Below are 19389 nucleotides of genomic sequence, written 5' to 3' on the forward strand. Positions count from 1 at the left end.
TAATAAAAGTTTGTTGACTAAACTTGTTTCAACTGTGTCAACTTTTAAGTCTGAATATCTGTTGTCTTTAATACATACAGCTCTGGAAAAAACGAAGAGACCACTGCAAATTTTTCTGAAATCAGCATCTCCACATGTATGATAGCCATTCTATTCCAGTCTCTGTTGAATTCCAACACAAGCACACCTCATTCTACTTAATGAGGTACTGATTTGGTTATCGCCTGAACCAAATCTTATTTAACGAGGAAAAGTATAAAAACCACTGCTGTGGTCATCACTATCCTCTTGCAATAGGACCAGCTGGATGGCAAAAACAGTGCTAGTAGTACCTCAAAAGTAATTGGAATCAAAAAAACAACTATTGACCATGCCAAAAGAAATGTTTTGAGTGAGGAAAAGAAGGGTTCAATTTTGGCTTTACTGGCAGTGAGCTTCAGATTGCTTTCATTCTTAAAATTTCTAAGACGGCAATCATAAGAACAAGGTCAAGCAGCAGACATTGGAGACAACAAAGCTACAGACCAGCAGAGGGTTAAAACGACTCTCCACTGACCGGGATGACCGTCAAATCATTCAAATGTCCCTCAGCAACTGTGGGATGACATCAAGTGACCTACAAAAAGAATGGCAAATGGCAGCTGGGGTGAAGTGCACGGCGAGAACGGTTGGAAACGGGCCTCTAGGGGCTAGCTCAGGTCGTGGAAAGCTAGAAGAAAGCCCCTCATCAACGAGAAGCAAAGAAGAGCCAGGCTGAGGTTTGCAAAAGGAGTGGACCATAGAGGACTGGAGTCAGGTCATCTTATCTGATGAATCCAATTTTCAGCTTTGCCCAATAACTAGTCGTCTAATGGTTAGACGGTGACCTGGTTAGGCCTACAAGCCAGTGTCTCACACCCAATGTGAAATTTGGTGGAGGATCAGTGATGATCTGGGCATGCTTCAGCGAGGCTGGATTCGGGCAGATGCATCTTTGCGAAGGACGCATGAATCAAGCAACGTACAAGGTTATCCTGGAAGAAAACTTGCTTCCTTCTGCTCTGACAATGTTCTCCAACTCTGAGGATTGTTTTTTCCAGCAGGACAATGCTCCATGCCATACAGCTAGGTCAATCAACGTGTGGATGAAGGACCACCAGATCGAGACCCTGTCATTAATAGTTTTTATTTACAATTAACTAATTTGGTACACTTTGGTACATTTGTACACGTGTGCGAAGTCTACAGGTACACACAAGGTACTTGGCAGGAAGGTTGTCCCAAGCATCTTGGAGAACATACCACAGCTCTTCTGTGGATTTAGGCTAAGTATTTTCTGTCTCTTCATGCAATCAAAGAATGATTCCATGATGTTGACTTCAGGGCTCTGTGGGGGCCAGACCATCCGTTTCAGGAGTCCTTGTTCTTCTTGTTGCTGAAGGTAGCTCTTTATGACTCTGACTGTATGTTTGGGATCGTTGTCATGCTGCTCAATGAATTTGGGACTGATCAGATGTGCCCCCATATAGTGTAGAATGATGGATAAGAAACTAAACATCTGAAGTGCCTTTAACTTTTGCACAGTACTGTAAATGGAAAGGAGCCATCATGAATTAGCTAAACCTGGCATTTTCCTGAAGTCAAAATGTCTGCAGTGAAAAAGGCATATTGCTAAAATGTAATTATATAAATTAGTAATTCCACTTTTATAGTGAAAGAAAGTTTTTTTCAAAGTGTTAAGAGGTGTGTCAGAGGTATTTCTCATGTTACTGCGGGCTTTTATCTATCACTCAGACAAACCATTGCAATTTGAAACAGAGCCAGGTTAATATGTTTACACTTTTAATGTCATAGTTTAGCTGTTACAGACTTTTGTTTGAGTGTACTGCACCACATGGTCATAGAAATAGTTTCATGACATATATTTATTTTGTACATCTGTGTCACGTACAAAATAAATTGAAATAATATGCATATGTATGTAATAAAATAACAATTAAATGATAAGATATAAAGATCTAAATTCATCTCACACGTGGCCTGTTGAACACTGCCAGCTTTGGGAAAGGCCCTGTATGATTATGGTACTGTACATGCTGCTGGCAGTAGGTCGAAAAAACTGAACAGCTGCATTCTGGGGTGTGAAGTCCATCTCAGGCCCGATGCTGGCGTAGCCATCAGAGTTGGAAATGCCATAGGCACTACAAGCCCCATGATGCCTCAGCGCTAACTTTACTCTCAACACCTGATTGTCAACAGAGTAGCGATGTCTGCCGTTAGCAGGGAAGAAATGCTCTCAAAGATGGAGAACGAAGAAAAAACTCCCTCTATATCGAACAGGTAAGACGGTTAGAAATGGTGGGTTTTATTCGGAAACGTTTGAAATGACGTAACGATTTTTGTGCGAGTTTTTAAAACTGGCAATTGGGTTAAGCATCTTTAAGGAAACTCGACCTGTCACACTGTGTGCCTTAATGTGTACAGTCACTTTTCCTTATATAAAAGTAACATGTCACTGCAATGGCAGCCAGGAATCTACAGCGTAATTGTTAGTTTATTACTGATGTCATATCAAATCGGAGTGTTTTTAGTCCGGCGTTTTGTCCACTCTCTCACTTCGTTATGACAATTGTCATATTTTACACGAGGTGCTCTCCAAATATAATTTTACTGTCATCTCCTATCAACCCAGGAAAACACAATGCTAAAAACACGTAGCTTATGTAATTTAACATGTGCGGTATCTGTAGCGTGACGGGTAGAGCGAGAGAGAATTAATAGCCCGAATAACAAAGAGGAAGTGAAGTAAGAGGCAGCTTCCAGTTAGCACTGGAGAGAAGCATGGCATGGTGTTTTTTTTATGCTGGCACTGCAGCACGAGTAAATGCTAGTTTCTAACAGACAAAGGCCATCTTCTCGAGGGCAATACAGTACCACAGAGAAGTAAGACATTTGATTTAGGTGACTAACACTCTAGCGGAATTTGCATACACACACACACTGTCATATTCACCCAGTTAGTCAGCTCTCTGTATCCACCTACAATAAAACCATCCTCCAGCTTGGTACCTTACTGAGCCACAAGAGGGTGTTACTGCATTAGTCAATCCACTGAAGGTTTATTCCCACTAGGCAGATTTATTAAACCTGTATCACAGGCATTAAAGTTATACTCACATGGACACTTTTAACCTGGTAAAGCCCTGGTAAAGTGACATTAATATATCAAATTCATCTCTGCAAAAAAAGGAAGGTAACTCTAAAGGAGAGTACTTAAAAATATACTAACTGCTTGTAAGTATGTTTTGATGATGCAAAATTGGCTGAAATTTCAAACGCAATTTCCAAACACCCCTTTATTAGATGAATGTAATGTAATCCATGACAACAACAAAAAAAAACACAGTTTGTGGTGTTTTTGTCTTGGCTTCAAAAATTATCAGGTGAATTAAGAACTTTAAATGAAACGGTATAAGATTCAGCTGCAGGTGTATGATATTGAATTGCTATTGGACAAGTGTTTCAGTTATTTTGTCCATCCTATGTACAGTATATATATCTACTTATATAAGTCTGTCCTAGTTTTTAAAATAGATTAGAATAACAACAACATTTGGAATTTGGGTCATGTCGAAACATTTTTTACCTTCATGGTCTCTGTGAAATGTGACATCCGGTTTTTATTAAAGACATTCACTTTCTTTAATTATTAAGTTATTGAAATTTAAATGAGTCATAAGAGTTTAGAGACAAATGGGTTTGTTCCACATTATCTGCTGTGTTTAATAAATAGAATAACATTACATTTCTCTCACTCTACTTACAATATTAGTTTTAGTGAAGTTTTACTTCACCAAGGGCCCATAACTCTGCTATGTGCCTCCGTAGCCATAGAGAGATAGCTGAATGTTTGGCATAGCAACCAGTTCAGGCTGCTCGTTTCGATGTGGCTTTCTTGCTATGCTGCTCTCTTCTGACTGCGGTTTAAAGACACAGCGAGAGTCCCAAAACTACATCGGAGATTAGAGAGAAAAAACACTTAATTCCCTCCCAACTCTCCCCTGTGGCTTTAACGAGGAAGTAGCAGAAAGGACATCTTGTGAAGTCCACAATTTAAATATTTGGAAATGCTTTAATGTTGGTTTAAATTGAATCTTCTCTAAGCAGTGGGGTTCTTAAAATGTGGCCCGTGCAGTTCTTGGGTTTGTTATTTGCTGCACTGGAAAGGAATTAGTCTGTCTCCCCTGATCTCTGAGTACAATGATTTGTTTGTCTGTACAAGTTGTGGCCTGGGAGGAGTGTGAATGTGTGCATGTCTGCATGTGTGTTTGTTCATTGTATGTGTGTATTGCCCAGAGCTGTTCCGCAGACTGTCAGCTGATAGAGCGGCAGAGGTAGTGTTGGGTTTCATCATGCTGTTTATTCCCTGTGAGTGAAGTTAGAGAGGGGACAGCTCTGTATGTGTGTGCTTGTGTGTGCGCGTGCGTGCGCGTGTGTGTGTTTGCTGTCGTGCTTACGTCTCCAGACTCTGGTGTGAGGCACACAGAGACATGGCAAGTCCCTGCAGGGGAAAAAGCATATCGCCTCCCCTTACCCTTCGTCGTCTTCTCCTTCTCTCCCCTCTCCATTTCTCCCTCTCTTCACCTCCCCAACATAGCCTGGAGCATCTCTTTTGTGAATTCGGTCAACTGCGTCAACAACAGAGGAAAATAATAGCTGTCTGTTTGTCTATTCCTATTGTGTTTTCTTTCCCAGTTAATCTTTTTCCCCCAGTTTATTTCTTGTTGTCTCTGTCGCTCCCTTCTGGTGCCTCTTTCACCTCCCGCAACATATTGCGACACTGACTGTCAATGACAGATGACCCAAGCCTGGCATGTGTATGTGTGTGTGTTTACGTGTGTGTGTGCCATGAGTGGGAAGGTCTGGCTCTAACCTGATGCTATTAATACCACCTAATGAACATAATATGGTGGGTAGGTTATCCTCTTACATTTGTTGGCTGGGCGGCTCAGGGGAGGAGTGGAGAGTGAGTAAAAGAGGAGGGAAAAGCTGTGCTGGGGTTTCACTCTGAGTGCACTCTGTCTACCAAGCTGCAGCTCCTCTCTCCCTCTGTTGCTCCAAACAGAAAGCTAAACAGATGTTTAAAGTTTCGTTTTTCATTCAAGCTGGTTCCCCTCTATATTGCCCTCCCTTTGTGTCTCTCTCTCTGGATGTGTTGTGCCAAAGTGCAGTGCTGTTGAGTGCTTTATTGTGCTTGACTATATATATATACTGAGGCAAAAATATAAGAATAAGACAAAACTTACAGAGTACACAAGGTGGAAGCTGCATTTCCATTGTCTCCAGGCATGAACTCTCTACCAGCTTACTCAGGAGCTAGAATATCTGGCTGTTGGACACTAAGATCTGATGGCAGGTAAGTGTATTTCATTTAAATATATATTTCTCTCTTCTTTTCTTCAATTCTAGTATCCTCAAGAGCACTAAACAGTTGCGTGTTTTGCTCATTAACGGTTTAAGTGTTTGAGTTTGTCTCCTCAAAATGTGGATAAACAGGCATGACAACTCCAGTCTTTAGCTCTCTCAAACAGAGCCATAAGGTTTTTGTTGACATGCTTTGGGAAAGTTTGAATCTGTCACTTAGTAACACAAATTTGGTCTGAGTGACTGCAATACTGCTTTTGTGCTGACACGCAAAGGAGTATTAGCAGATACAGGTAAAGTAGAATACAGTTCACCTAGATGAATGTCAATGTAATAATTTTATATTTAATGTTTCAAAAAAATGCCATATCATTATATATATCTGTATTGGAAGATAATCTTTTAATATTGTTATATTGTTTTTATCTTCATTGCCCTACCCCAACGCAAACTGAACTGCAGAGCTGTAGCCATGACCTGTAGATTTATTGAAGGGGTGGGCCAAATGAAGGTATAATCTGTGTGAGCCGTTTTGTAATTATGTCACTCTCCACACAGCCAAACAGTCTTAAACAAGGTTTTCTAAGGAGGGAAAAAGAAGCAGCACATAGAATAAGATACTATATGACCCCTCATCTTATTTACTACTATAATTGTCCTTGAGTACTGCTGACTGTAGGGTTTAGATAGTCCCCATGTCTGCTCCATAAGAGTCTTCTCACAGTCTGGTCTCAGGTACCCTGCACTGTGACCTTAAGTCAACCTTTTCTTTTGACAAAAGTGCATTCATAGATCTTTGTATGTAATGTTTAGGAGCACTGAGTACTGTCACTGTAACCACTGAACAAGGGCATGATTCAGCATAGTCATCTAGGCTAATCTTTTATGGCATGCTGGTTTGGTTTTAACTGATAACCCAGCTGGAGGGTGCTGTACCTCATGCATTGTCGATGTGCTTTCTCAGTCTCAGTTCACTACCTGGCTCCATCCAAGCTCAGTTCACCCTGGTGAGATAAGATAAATCTTTGTTGTCTCTTGTTTGCTTCATGTCCAACCTCTTGAAACTCCACCTGGGGAGATGTATGGCCTATAAAAAGATATGGGACCTGAGAGTTGACTGGATAACAGAGAAATGGACAGAGGAACGTATGCCCTCTTAAACAGCCTCCTATAATTATGGCATCTGGCTTTTTACAGCTCTCATTGGGTGAAGGGTGGATGTCTCGGATACTACAGTATGTGTTGCTAGTCAACCGTTACCTGGTTAGACTTATCACCCAAAGAAGCTTGTTTTTGTAAAACAACTAAGGAAGCATTTGTTTTGGTGATACTTCTTGGTGATATTCTTTGTGCAACTTAATTTTCAGTGATTTTAAAAAGTGATTGCTTCACTGATGATATCCAAGTATTTTCTTTGGATTATAATATTTTGGATAGATAATGCACCACAGATGCCTCAGACTAGACTTTTTTAAGAGAAGTGAAGTGTTTCCCAGGGGAAGTAGCGTTCTAGATGGTTTATACAGCAATGTGTTTGACCAGTTCTGTGTACTGTTGTTCTCTGCTCTCAATCATAATTAGCCACAACCACTAACTGAATATTAATGTGCATTCTAATTGACTTTCTTCTTTTAATGTCACGAAACTGAAATCTTGTTCTCTGGATGGAGCAATTAGTAACTACTGTATGTTGCCAAATACTGTTACAAAAGTGGAAAAGCCATTACAAAAGTCTGTAGGTGCAATTTTTTGTTGTTGAAATACAAGACTCTTGCACTATATATTTCAGAAAAATACGCAACTTCACTCTGTGCATGGCACCCTAAGGAGCCTCACTTGTTTTGAATGAGCTTGTCGTCATTTGGTTTTGAGGACCTTTTTTATCTTGTTATGTGTGATAACACATCATTACAATTGTCTTAATCATTGGTAACACCCTCAGCATATTGCATCCACACAAGGTTCAGTTTCACAACTGATTATGTGAATGTTTTCATGTGGGAGGGTAAAACATTTTTTCACTGAGTTAACATATATTGTACTTTGGTGCCTGAGGCAGTTAAACTCTACAAGATTAGACAAAGCTCAAGCGTTGGAAGTGTAGAAACTAAACATTAACCTATGATGGCCTAACACAACACTAACTTAGTCTTGCTTACTGTCATTTTACTGGTTCACCTTTCTTTTAAGTCCATCTGCATTCTCTGCATCCGACGTCTGTCTTTGTCTGTTTGGTACACATGCATCACTCACCGGAAGGACAATGAAACAGTCTAACAGGAAGCTTTAACAGAAGGGAGCTTTTCCCTTTATTAAAAATGATCATGTTGATCTTCATGATCCTCTTGATTACACTGTGTCTTAATTGCCATGACTGTCTAGTTCTTCCAAAGCCTCATTACCTGGTTAACACCACTGTTCAAATGCAACTCTGGACGCAACAACGCTAATGAAGACTAGTTGTACTATGGCGTTGCTCTGGTCTAGTAAAATGAAAAACCCCTGTCATACTGTAACCAAAAGCCATTTATTATCTACCACTTGGTAGGATATAATTGTTCATAATGATGTGCTGGAGCTTAAACCCCGGGAAAAAAATCACGCAAGAAATTGCTCATTTTAAAGGTGTACAGAGTTGTATAAAAGACTAGCAGTTTGTCCAGATCTACAAAACATACACCAGCAAAAGGCAAAAAATAAATAAATACCTTTTCTCCAGACAATGATGGAGTGCTCTATTGTGTGTTTGTTGCTTTATAGTGGAGGTGGTGAGGGATCACTGGACCGTCTTCTCCCCTCGGTAAGCACGGGTCTGTCGCCTAGGAAAAGGACCACTAGCCAGTGTAAGTCTGAGCCTCCTCTCCTACGCACCTCCAAACGAACCATCTACACCGCTGGACGCCCACCCTGGTACAACGAACATGGAACACAGTCCAAAGAGGCCTTTGTCATTGGTAGGACACTTAAAAGACATGCACACCACAATGTCACAACACTGACTTTTTCTTTTCCTTCAGTTTTTTTGTGTCATACAGAGTGCTTTCTCCTATAAATTTGCAGTGTCATGTATCCGAATACAAATAACATACATATTTCTAAGAGTGAGCTCCCAAAACTGAAGGAAAAAAACATCCCCAGAGTAGATCAAGTACAAGTTTAAATCTGAAGAATTGGGTATCAGTTTATGGAATACAGGAATATTTATCTGTTGGAAACAAAGTTAACTAATACCTTGTATAAGCAGATAAGATGTGTCTTTTGCAGAAATTAGCGATCAGCATACTTATTGCTAATGGATATTGACAAGCTCATTCAGTGTCCTTATTGACATTTTAACTGAGTTGGCTCTGCTTTGCTATTGAGAGGTTTTGGAAATAGAAGTTTATTTTGTGCAAAAGAATATGGGTTTCTGAAAATACCTCATCTTGTTAATGGGGATGTTTATCTTGAAGAAAGCTGTGGTCTCTGTTTCTGCCTGCCTCTCTACATGCAAATAATAGCCTAAAGTAATCTCAAAATGCACAGGGTGCATTAACAGTGTCAAGCTACCGCTAGTCGATCCCACCAGGCAAAAGTATTTTTAAAATTATACTTTTGCAATTAAACATGTATACAAACAATATTTAATGTTTTTATGTCAATATTCTGTCACAGGTCTTTGTGGTGGGAGCGCTTCGGGAAAGACAACTGTGGCCAGAAAAATCATTGAAGCTCTAGATGTTCCATGGGTTGTACTACTCTCAATGGACTCTTTTTACAAGGTGTGCATGTGTGTGCAGTACGTGTTGTATGTATTGATGATCTGTGTCTATTTGCATGCAGCCACACACCTGTTTATGAATGCTGTAATGTTTGGTTAGGACAGTGGATGCCTATTACTTAAATTATAGGGTATGTGAATTTGGACACGTTTGTGCATGTTTTAACATCAATCCAAATGCTTTTAGATTCTAGACGTTAAAATCTTGGCTTCAGATAAGTCTAAGAACTATCTTCCTTTTATTATTACTTCATCTCATATATGGCTGCTAACCCCCCAGTAGCCTGAAGGAAGTGTAGGAAAGAATCAGTCTGAGTGCAAAAGACAGAGTAAAAGAGAGAAAATAAGATTCACTTTGAATCCCAGAGAGAAAATTAGGATAAAAGAAGCAAGTGGAGAGAAAGGAGTCAGAAAGGATAAAATATTAGAAGGTGGATGAGTCGAAAGAGGCGCGCAACGGCGAGCGAATTTGGGAGAAAAAGAGTGGTGGAAAGCAATCAAGTAATAGCCAACATTCGTGCCCCTCTATACCTCCACCCACTCTCCGTTTACGTAATCCTGTCACAGTCTGACAGCAGCAGTTCAGACTGTTCAGAGCAGGAGGGAGCTACAAGTGACCAGTGGTACTTTAACCCGTAGCAAGTGCCATTTTGCACACTGCATAACCAGAGGTCGCCATCCAAAACATTTTATATGGAATTTATCTCTTTTTAAATTCATATGTCCTGCTCTTCTGTTGGAAAGAGCATGCGTTGCCTCATGCCTGCTCACAGCCTCCAGAGAGCCTGTAACACTGGTTTATCATATTAAGAGTGTAATCAGTTAACTTAAGGAGGGAGGTTGCTGTTCTTAAAAGTGCCACCAACCAGGTCTGGGGTTTTAATGCTCAACCACCCTCAGGGCACATGCGCACACACACACACACACACACACGCACACACACGCACACACGCACACCACCTGGTACAGACGTCACAGTGGCGCATGATGTTCTCCTAAATTTAGGTCTCCTAACTTCAACAGCTCACGAACAGTGATCTGCATCCTAGGTTTTTTTGCATAAGCTTACCTGTAATTGTGTACCAAACCATTATTCGAGCATGTCTGTTTGTTTTATAACAACACATTTATGTAATGGTGTTTTATCAGTCTTATTCTTAATTCTTGATAAGATAATGTTAATATGTGTCTAAGCAAAGGCCAGAGACTGACAGACAGAGAAGTCTTTTGCTCAGGAAATCATGTTGTATTGTGCTCGGAGAGCACCATGTTGTGGCAAGGTTGCTGTAAAGTCATTCCAACATTGTTGCGGTTGTTGTCCTCAGGTCCTGTCCCCAGATGAGCAGACTCTGGCTGCCAGTAATGACTATAACTTTGACCACCCTGATGCCTTTGACTTTGATTTGCTGACACACACCCTGCGCAAACTCAAACAGGGCAAGAGCGTGAAAATCCCTGTGTATGACTTTACAACTCATGGGAGACAGAAGGAGTGGGTAAGGATGAATGCACCCATCCAAACACGTGGTAATGCACTTTGTAAAGTAATGATTAGCATGTCGGAGTTACGGCATATAATCTCAGTTTCCCGATTACCTAAAAGGGTTTTAATCTCCCTCACTATACATTTAGAATCACTGCAAATCTGCTACTCCAGATGGTCACTGACAAATTATTATTGTGATTTCTCTCAACTTGTTTTTGTATTTTAATGTACATTAACAACAGTTAGACCTTCTTGATCAAGATAATTATTGCAATATACTAAGGTGTGTAATACATTATGTGAACATACACGTATTATTTTTTGTATCTACATTGTACTGAAATACAAAATCCACATGTCCACCACAGAAAACTGTATATGGAGCCAGTGTTATCATCTTTGAGGGAATCATGGCCTTCGCAGATAAAGAGCTCCTGCAGGTAGGGCAAGGTTGTTGCCCTCTAACGTGTTCAGCTGGTCACTGAAAGTTGATGGTGTCAGATTTATTGTTATCTGTGCATGTGTTCAAACATATTTTCTGTGTATGAGTCAGAAGTGACTTTATCCAGTTTTATTCACTCATACTTAGTTAGTGTTGTCTATGCAAAAACAAGCTTTGCAAGACTATTAAATGTATAATCCCTTATTTAAATGTAAATAAATAAAAAAGTAAGCAAATTGGGATAGGATTATGATGAAAAAGGAATTGAACTGATATATCCACTGGTATCAGAGATGTATCAAAATCTGCATATATACCAGCTGATATCACAAGCTAAAAATAGAATCAAGATGGTACATTTAGCTTGCTGTTTTTTGAATATCTTCTTTGTATGAATATGTGTTATAAAGCTTTATGTTCAGCTAAAAAAGACTGTCTGTTTCATGTTCTCCTGTCAGTTGCTGGACATGAAGATTTTCGTGGACACAGACTCTGACATCCGCTTGGTGCGACGGTTGAGGAGGGACATTACAGAAAGAGGACGAGATATCGAAGGTGTCATCAAACAATACAACAAGTTCGTCAAGCCAGCGTTTGAGCAGTACATTGAGCCCACCATGCGCCTGGCTGATATTGTGGTGCCACGTGGTGTGTACACACTCATAAATACATATTTATATACATACAGGTTCAACTACTTCTGTGATAACGCTAAGTCTTTAATATCACTGTAGAGTGCAAGAGTACAGTTACTTTAGTCAAGTGTGTTGTGTTTGGAATTTAGTTACATTTTCTTGTATCTTACTGCTATTAAACAAAATTCAGTCACTGTATGTTTTCAAACTTCAATGACTGCAATTTAACATGATGTCACTCTGTTTTTTCTTCTGATTTGTTTTGTTTTGTTTTGTTTTTTTCCATCCTGTCAGGTGGTGGCAACATGGTGGCCATTGATCTGATCGTGCAGCATGTCCACAGTCAGCTGGAGGAGGTAAGAGAGGTGACACTTACAGACCTACATACACATACACTCACTCCAGTTTAATATGACAAGTACATATTAGTAGAGAATTATGGCCCTTCATTCTTCCTTCCTAGTGTTATTATGGTTTTATATTTGGTTTCTGACTCAGTATATCTTACAATTAAAACTGAACATATACTATATAATTTAGTGTGCTGTAGGGATGTTCTGCACTCAGAAGTTGTGTAATTGCAACCAGCCCCTCGTTTTTTTTCTTCTTTTCGGTAGTAATTACAAGCACCCATCACTCCCTCTAGTGGACAGAAAATGCACAACACAGATTTTAGGTGAGGGTAAATGTGCATGATTGCTTTGGGCTTATTCGGTAAACTTGAATGGAAAAATTAGATAGAAATAGATTATTTTTCATATGTAGTGATAGAAATTGTTAACTGTAGTTATTTATATTAGTTTCAGGGAATTAAATCATGGTAATATGGGCCAGACCACATGTTTTTTCATGTTTTGTGCTTATTTTATGCAGTTAAACAAAGTAGCTACAAGTATTAAGTCTTCACTTATGCTTCCGTGTCTTAGTGGAGTCATGTTTTACAAATGAGTACAAATAAGTTACTCCTTAGTACAGCTACAGCACTAAAGATAAGACACAGAATCAATACTTGATAGTCATTATCTGATGAGTCTGAGTCTGAAGCCAAAGCATTGTATTTTCACTTTCCCAACAAAGGCTTTTCAAGTTCCTAATGTTTGGCAAATCTAGTGTTTTTTTTAGTTTCTCTAAGGTTTTCTGCACTTTTTATTGTAAGGCTCCTCTTTTCAAATATAATGGAAGATAGGGGAGTTATCCATATCAAACTTTTATTTCCAGACATATTTTTAGGTTTATGTGATTTTTCAGGTGAAATCAAACATTATATGTATTTATTACTCTGGAACCATTAAATCCTTATACACAGTTATGCGCCATTAATTGCACAGCTGTAATAGAAATAGTGTTGAATCATGGCATGTACTTTTGGATTTTTTGTGCAACATGTACTAATTGTCACCAAAGGCACATTTTTACCTATGGGGTAAAGTGCACTTTGTTTATTCCCCACTATACACACATAGTAACACACATTCTGCTCATGGACTACTCTCTCACCCCCCCCCTTTCCCCCAAATCCCAAATCCCTCCATGGCTCACAGCGCGAGCTCAGCGTCAGGTAGAGTGGCCTTTATCCTGTCTATCATTCTCTTCCTCAACATCTGCCCAGTTCCTCAATATCTCCAGCTTCTTACTGGGAGGGCGAGAAAAAGAGGCCAGCAAAACCAACTTCTACCTTCCACTGATTTGCTGGCTGCTATGGAACATCACCAGGCGGCACTCTTGTACTATATCTGTAAACCAAATATGGCAAAACATTGTAAAGATTTAGTCCACACCAGCATGGAATAAATATAAAAACTGCTATCAACATTCGAAAGTGGAGCTTAGATCAAAAGTTTGGAAGTGGTGTGGGGCAGCCGGCATTTAATGTAAAGACGTTGGTTTTCCCTCTCTCTGCCTTTTAGACAAATGACAACTCACACTCTTCCTGCCTTCTGTGTCTAAAAATACACCCATGAGTCAAGTCACTGACCCCTCCTTTCAGCGGCAACAAGAATAAGACAGAGAGTAACTGTAAGAGAAAGCGAGAGAGAGGAAGCTCTTGCTACAGCTATTGTTGACAATCACATACCTCAGCCACACAGAAAGTTTCCAATACCCTACTACAAAGCGCTGAGTTTTTCCATTGAATGTCGGCCACAGTATCAGAGACAGAGAGAGAAAGGAAGTGAGCTTGGTGTCTGTCTTTAGACACAGGATGTGCAGGGGCCTGTGAGCTGAAATACCAACCTCTTCTCTTCTACATGGTGAAAGAGTGACAGCCGCACGATAGCTTGTGCACCTCCCACGCGTACACACAATGGATGCACATGTAAAGATATCAGAATCTGATCCAAAACTAGATTGTGCTCTCTTTAACCCTAGTATCCGTAATGATGTTTTAAAGCATGGCCTGTTACTTAATTTCTTTATAGTATCATGACATAACACTAAGTGATAACCAGGAAATATTATATTTCCTAAAATGGCAGTTTACCTCAGTGGTGGGCCTATTTCAGCAACATTTGACATTTTAAAAGTCTCAGCTGTCACACTTTTCACTGTGTGAGATAATCCTTCATCCCTTCATCCACCTGATGTTGTGTCTCTTCTCATTTTTCCTCCTCTTATCTGTTGTTTTTCGTCTCTCTGTGTCTCCTCTGTTGTGATTGTTGTGTTTCGTCGAAAATCTCTCCCCATAGAGGAAACTTCGCTGGGATATGTGAGCAGATTTGCTATGATTTCTCTTTTCTTTGCATCTGGCTAATGTGTATCGCAGTGACATCATGGCGACTGTAGTGTCAACATGACTGCATCACTGAGTATTTTTAACAATGTGTTCCTCTAGAGCCTAGGGTAGACCTAGGATAACTAGATATTTAAGTATGTGTGGAATAATGGGGTGTTATTACAAGTAGGAGAGACCTCCCGTGGAAAATAACATCCATGCATTTTTATTTACATCATACAGTAAAATTTTCCTTTATTTCAAATCTGTATATATTATGTTAATTTTTAAATTGATCATTTGTAATTCTTGATGTTCTTTTCCCTTATCATGGTCTCTCTGCTGCTGTAATTTTCCACTGATGTACTCCACGCTGGCACTGCGTGCGTTGCAGTTGTTTGCATCTGCCTTTTCCAGTTACAGTGGTTACATACTACCATTATCAACTTTGCTCTAACTACTACTGAAAAATCATTTGTGCATGTATTTACACGTGTGTGTGTGTGTGTGTGTGTGTGTGTGTGTGTGTGTGTGTGTGTGTGTGTGTGTGTGTGTGTGTGTGTGTGTGTGTGTGTGTGTTAACTTTAGGACCAGTTTGACTTATATACCTTACAGAGTGAGGACATTTTGGGAAAGTAAGAACATTTTGGCCAATCCTCACTTTCTGAAACAACAGGGCTGTTTGAGGGTTAAGACTTTGTTTAAAGGGTGAAGGGTTAGAATCAGATTTAGGTTAGTGTTAGTGTTAGGGTAAGGCATTTAGTTGCGATGGTGTGTGTGTGTTTGTGTGTGTTTGTGTGTATGTGTTTTCTAAATGTGCATACAGTATGTACGCTTGTTTGTGAACTTCCACATACTGTACACGTGTGCAGAGAAGTGTCAATTGCCCTCGAATTCCGGTTTGTTGTCTTCATGTATATGTCCATCTTCCCTCCTCCTTCTTCTCTCACCCTGCACCACCCCCGCTGTACTGTTTGCTGTCATGGTTACAGGGCAGCCCTTGCATCTGCACACCAGGCCCAACCCCTCCCCCAGACCCTCAGCGTTCTAGAGAGCACACCCCAGGTCAGGGGTATGCACACCATCATCAGGTAAAAGCCAAGAAATCTGATTTGTTACAATAACAACTACATCTGTTTCCAATAAAACGTGTGCACTGTATAGCAGCTGCCACCAGTATAAATCTTGTATCTTTCTTTTCCTAATCACCACATTTAGAAACAAGGAAACCAGCCGCGATGAGTTCATCTTCTACTCCAAGAGGCTGATGCGTCTGTTGATCGAGCGAGCGCTCTCCTTCCTCCCCTCACAGGTGCCAAACACTTATATACTCTGTTAATTAATTCATAGCACTGCATGAAGGCTCTGTAATCATTTGTATCAAGGACATTGACCCTGAACCATTAGATACCGGGGTGTAGATGGAGACACGTAAAAGAAAAAAATCATGAGAAAACTGATGGATGTACAAATGTTGGAAAGATACAGTACAGTATGTGAGAAAGATTCATGGAAAAGGAGTAAGTGCTTCTATTTGCTAAAAAAAGAATTAGATAGACGTACACGTAGTGGCCTGCGACATGAGCGAGGAAACTTAACAAGTTACCACAATGGAAAGTTTCCATACCTTAACCTTAAGACACAGGTGACTGAAAGTCTGCTCGAATGTGACTGACAGTTTGCAGTTCACTGTAGCTGGTCACAATCTATTTTTCTGACTTCTGTAGTATGGTACTGTGCTCACACTGTTATGATTTTTAATATTATCTCAGGTCCACACAGTCCAGACCCCCCAGGGAGAGGATTATGAAGGCAGGACTTTCCATGGGAAGAGGGTTAGTGAACTCCATTTACTTCCTACCGTTTTCTCAACTCTTTTTATTTAATTTTAAAGACCATTAAGAAGAGTTTTAGTCTCTACCTAAATTGATGCAATTAACCTCTGTTTAATTTTTTTTCTTTCTTTGTTTTTCTTCAGATCACAGGTGTGTCCATCCTGCGAGCCGGGGAGACCATGGAGCCAGCTCTGAGGGCTGTCTGCAAAGACGTCCGCATCGGCAAGATCCTCATCCAGACCAACCAGGACACAGGAGAACCAGAGGTACAAATATGAAATGTGGCCCCTGGATTAGAGAAAAACTGTAGCACATTCTTATGTTGAACTGTTTTGCCGACGTTATCCTACATATACTTTAAATATGCAGAACGTGGAAAATTCAAATAAATATCTGCCTTTTTCACATATTAACACATCTTTTGATAATACTTCACAGTTGAGTTTCTTGCAGGTTGGCATGGTCCTGTAATTTATCTTTTGCTTATCTACATGTCCTTTTCAGGAAATTGTCAGGTTGTGGGGGTTTCGCATGATGCCATTTATGATATAGCTACAAGATATTGGTACTGGTCATGTATTTCACATTTTGTGTTAACCCACAGTCCACATTCTGTCTCTCCACATTGTCAGCTTCATTACCTGCGTCTTCCAAAAGACATCAGCGAAGATCATGTGATTCTGATGGACTGTACTGTGTCCACTGGAGCTGCTGCCATGATGGCTGTACGAGTCCTGCTGGTGGGTGCACCTGACTGTCCAGAAATCCATGTTGCCTGCAGTGAATTGCATCACGCAGTTTTTCGTGGTCATGTTTTCATTTTCAGGACCATGATGTTCAGGAGGAAAAGATCCTGCTTGTGTCTTTGCTCATGGCTGAAATGGGAGTCCATTCAGTGGCCTACGCATTTCCACAGGTCAAAATCATCACCACAGCTGTCGACAAGAAGGTCAATGATCTCTTCCACATCATACCTGGCATAGGTGAGTGATGTTGACAAAATAAGAAGAGAGTGTATGAGACTTTTGGAATGTAAGAAATGCTGCCTATTGCGGTATATTCACTGTTTTTTTTTTTATGTGCTTGACCTTTACATGATGTCACTGCTGATTTACAGATTTAACTGATGTTATCACATTTGTTGTCCTTGTAGGAAACTTTGGGGATCGATACTTTGGAACAGATGCACCCCCTGACTGGAGCGACGAAGAGATGGATGAGCCCAGTTACTGATGAAATTATTGGCAGTGCACTCACTTATTGGGAGATTCAGGGCAGTGCCCCTCTGAGGACAATATGAGGAGATACTCTTTGCTTCTGTCACACCATAACAGTTGTCCTTCATAGGCCAACCAAGGGTGCCCTGAAAAATAAACTGAATTGGGCAGACGTTGTTGATGTACAGTCACCTTGTTGAAATTTTAAATTATATTATTAATGTAAATACTGTTGTGAAAAGTGGTGTTATGAAGTCTGGTATATTTTTATATGTTCATTAAGTTATAAAGTCCAAATGTTTATTTGGTTTTTAAATTCTGACAATCTCTGTATTGAAATTTGCAGACATGTTGTTTTTAAAAAGATATATTTAGCCTTAAGCCGTGTACTGTGGACGACACAACTGAATGTAAATTTGCACATTGTAAAAGACAAAAAAAAAGCAAGCTTTTAAGGTTATTTTTATCTCATACCTTCCTCACAATTTTCACAAAAGTAAAATCAGAACATGAATTCATGTTGCTCAACTTCCATTGCCATGAGCAGTTTCTGAAGGACCATTCAATTGGAAAATATGTAGGTGTATCTGTTTTTTGTTTTTGTTTTTTTTTAAGTCTCTGGTTCAGCCTTCCCTTCTTTGTGGATGCTGACCTAACCAGTTGAAAAGGATGTTGAAACCCGGTTTTCATTATACAGCTCAAAGTACGCACTTGTGTGTATTTATGCAGTATGTCCTTCATTTACATATTTTTTACAATGGACAGACTTCGCCAGTGAAAAGGCAAGTCATACATCCTTTTACTCCTACGAAAATGGGTCATGTGCATTTAACAAACACAGATTAAGTGTTTATTTCAGTCCCACATGTCCTGATTTATGCCTCTTTTTTTCATGCAGTAGATGGGATTGTTTATTTATTGTTAATTTAAAAAAAAAAGGGCTGTTGAGTTGTGGATGCATACGAACTCAGAACATGTCAAAAAAGTGTCCTGTTAGTGCCTGCCCTTTTTACATGGTATCGGTATTGAAACAAATGAGATCTGTTTGTTAAAGTTAGTGCCTGTTTAATATTGCCTTGCTCTGCGAAGGATAATTTTGACGGTTCCCTAGACGTGTGGTCGCATTCCACAATATTCATCCACATGGTTATCTGAACTGATGAAATGAGACATCAGAAGGAGAGTGTTGCAGTTCCTTCCCTATTGAGTTACTTTCATATGATGTTCTCTTATACAAGTTAACAATTAATTATCAAAATACTGTATTTTTTTTTAATTGCTCATTTGCTTTACTGAGAAAAAGGAAATGTACAACATTAAGAGAAAAACATGAAATTGAACGTACTGTAGAATATATCCTGAAGACAACTGTTAGCAAGTCTTTCTGTGCTGAAAATCCATCGATTGTGTTTGACTGTGTGCTGTTTTTTGTGTGTGACTCTTCTGCTGCATGTTTTTTTATATATTTAATAAAAGTCCAATAGAGCTTTTAAATTTCATCTAGTGCATTTTTTCATTTATGTTACATTTACTTTTTATGATCTAATGTTCAGCCAGCTCACCTCAGTTGAACAGAGGTCATATTTCAGTCTCAGTAACAACTCATTTTAAAATATTTTTCGTTCTGGGTTATTAAAACACCCCTCAAAGCACATTAAGTAAATGTCTTTCCGTGTTTGAATAACATTTAGATATAGCAGACAGTATATGAGTTGAATATTTTTGCCATTATCAGGCATTTCGAGACAGAATGACACATTACCTACACTTTGAAAATGAACAGGAAGGATATTGTGGTTGTCCTCTTCTCTGGAAAGTAACCTTGACATCTTCCATCACTTTCCATAATTATCACTCTGACAGCTGTCAAGATATCAGCCACGGTAAAGTATGATTGACAC

General features: G+C 39.6%; 1 protein-coding gene across 4 annotated transcripts; it reads left to right on the top strand.

The window, feature by feature from the left end:
• The first annotated feature begins 2182 nt into the window (after positions 1 to 2182).
• uckl1b (uridine-cytidine kinase 1-like 1b) lies at positions 2183 to 18960 on the top strand. Of its 4 annotated transcripts, none has more exons than XM_040152952.1 (15): positions 2183 to 2319; positions 8164 to 8357; positions 9058 to 9164; positions 10489 to 10659; positions 11018 to 11089; positions 11550 to 11739; positions 12021 to 12082; positions 13268 to 13284; positions 15429 to 15527; positions 15655 to 15748; positions 16209 to 16271; positions 16415 to 16537; positions 16904 to 17011; positions 17098 to 17254; positions 17425 to 18960. In XM_040152952.1, the coding sequence occupies exons 1-15, from the start codon at positions 2246 to 2248 to the stop codon at positions 17502 to 17504; spliced, it is 1611 nt and encodes a 536-aa protein (XP_040008886.1). In that variant the 5' UTR covers positions 2183 to 2245; the 3' UTR covers positions 17505 to 18960. The 4 variants fall into 4 exon arrangements, with proteins under 4 accessions (XP_040008886.1, XP_040008885.1, XP_040008887.1 ...); XM_040152951.1 differs by lacking the exon at positions 13268 to 13284 and adding an exon at positions 14411 to 14430; XM_040152953.1 differs by lacking the exons at positions 2183 to 2319; positions 13268 to 13284 and adding exons at positions 4931 to 5395; positions 14411 to 14430.
• Positions 18961 to 19389: the final 429 nt, after the last annotated feature.

This window comes from Xiphias gladius, chromosome 18, assembly GCF_016859285.1.
Source record: "Xiphias gladius isolate SHS-SW01 ecotype Sanya breed wild chromosome 18, ASM1685928v1, whole genome shotgun sequence".
NCBI classification, from domain to species: domain Eukaryota; kingdom Metazoa; phylum Chordata; class Actinopteri; order Istiophoriformes; family Xiphiidae; genus Xiphias; species Xiphias gladius.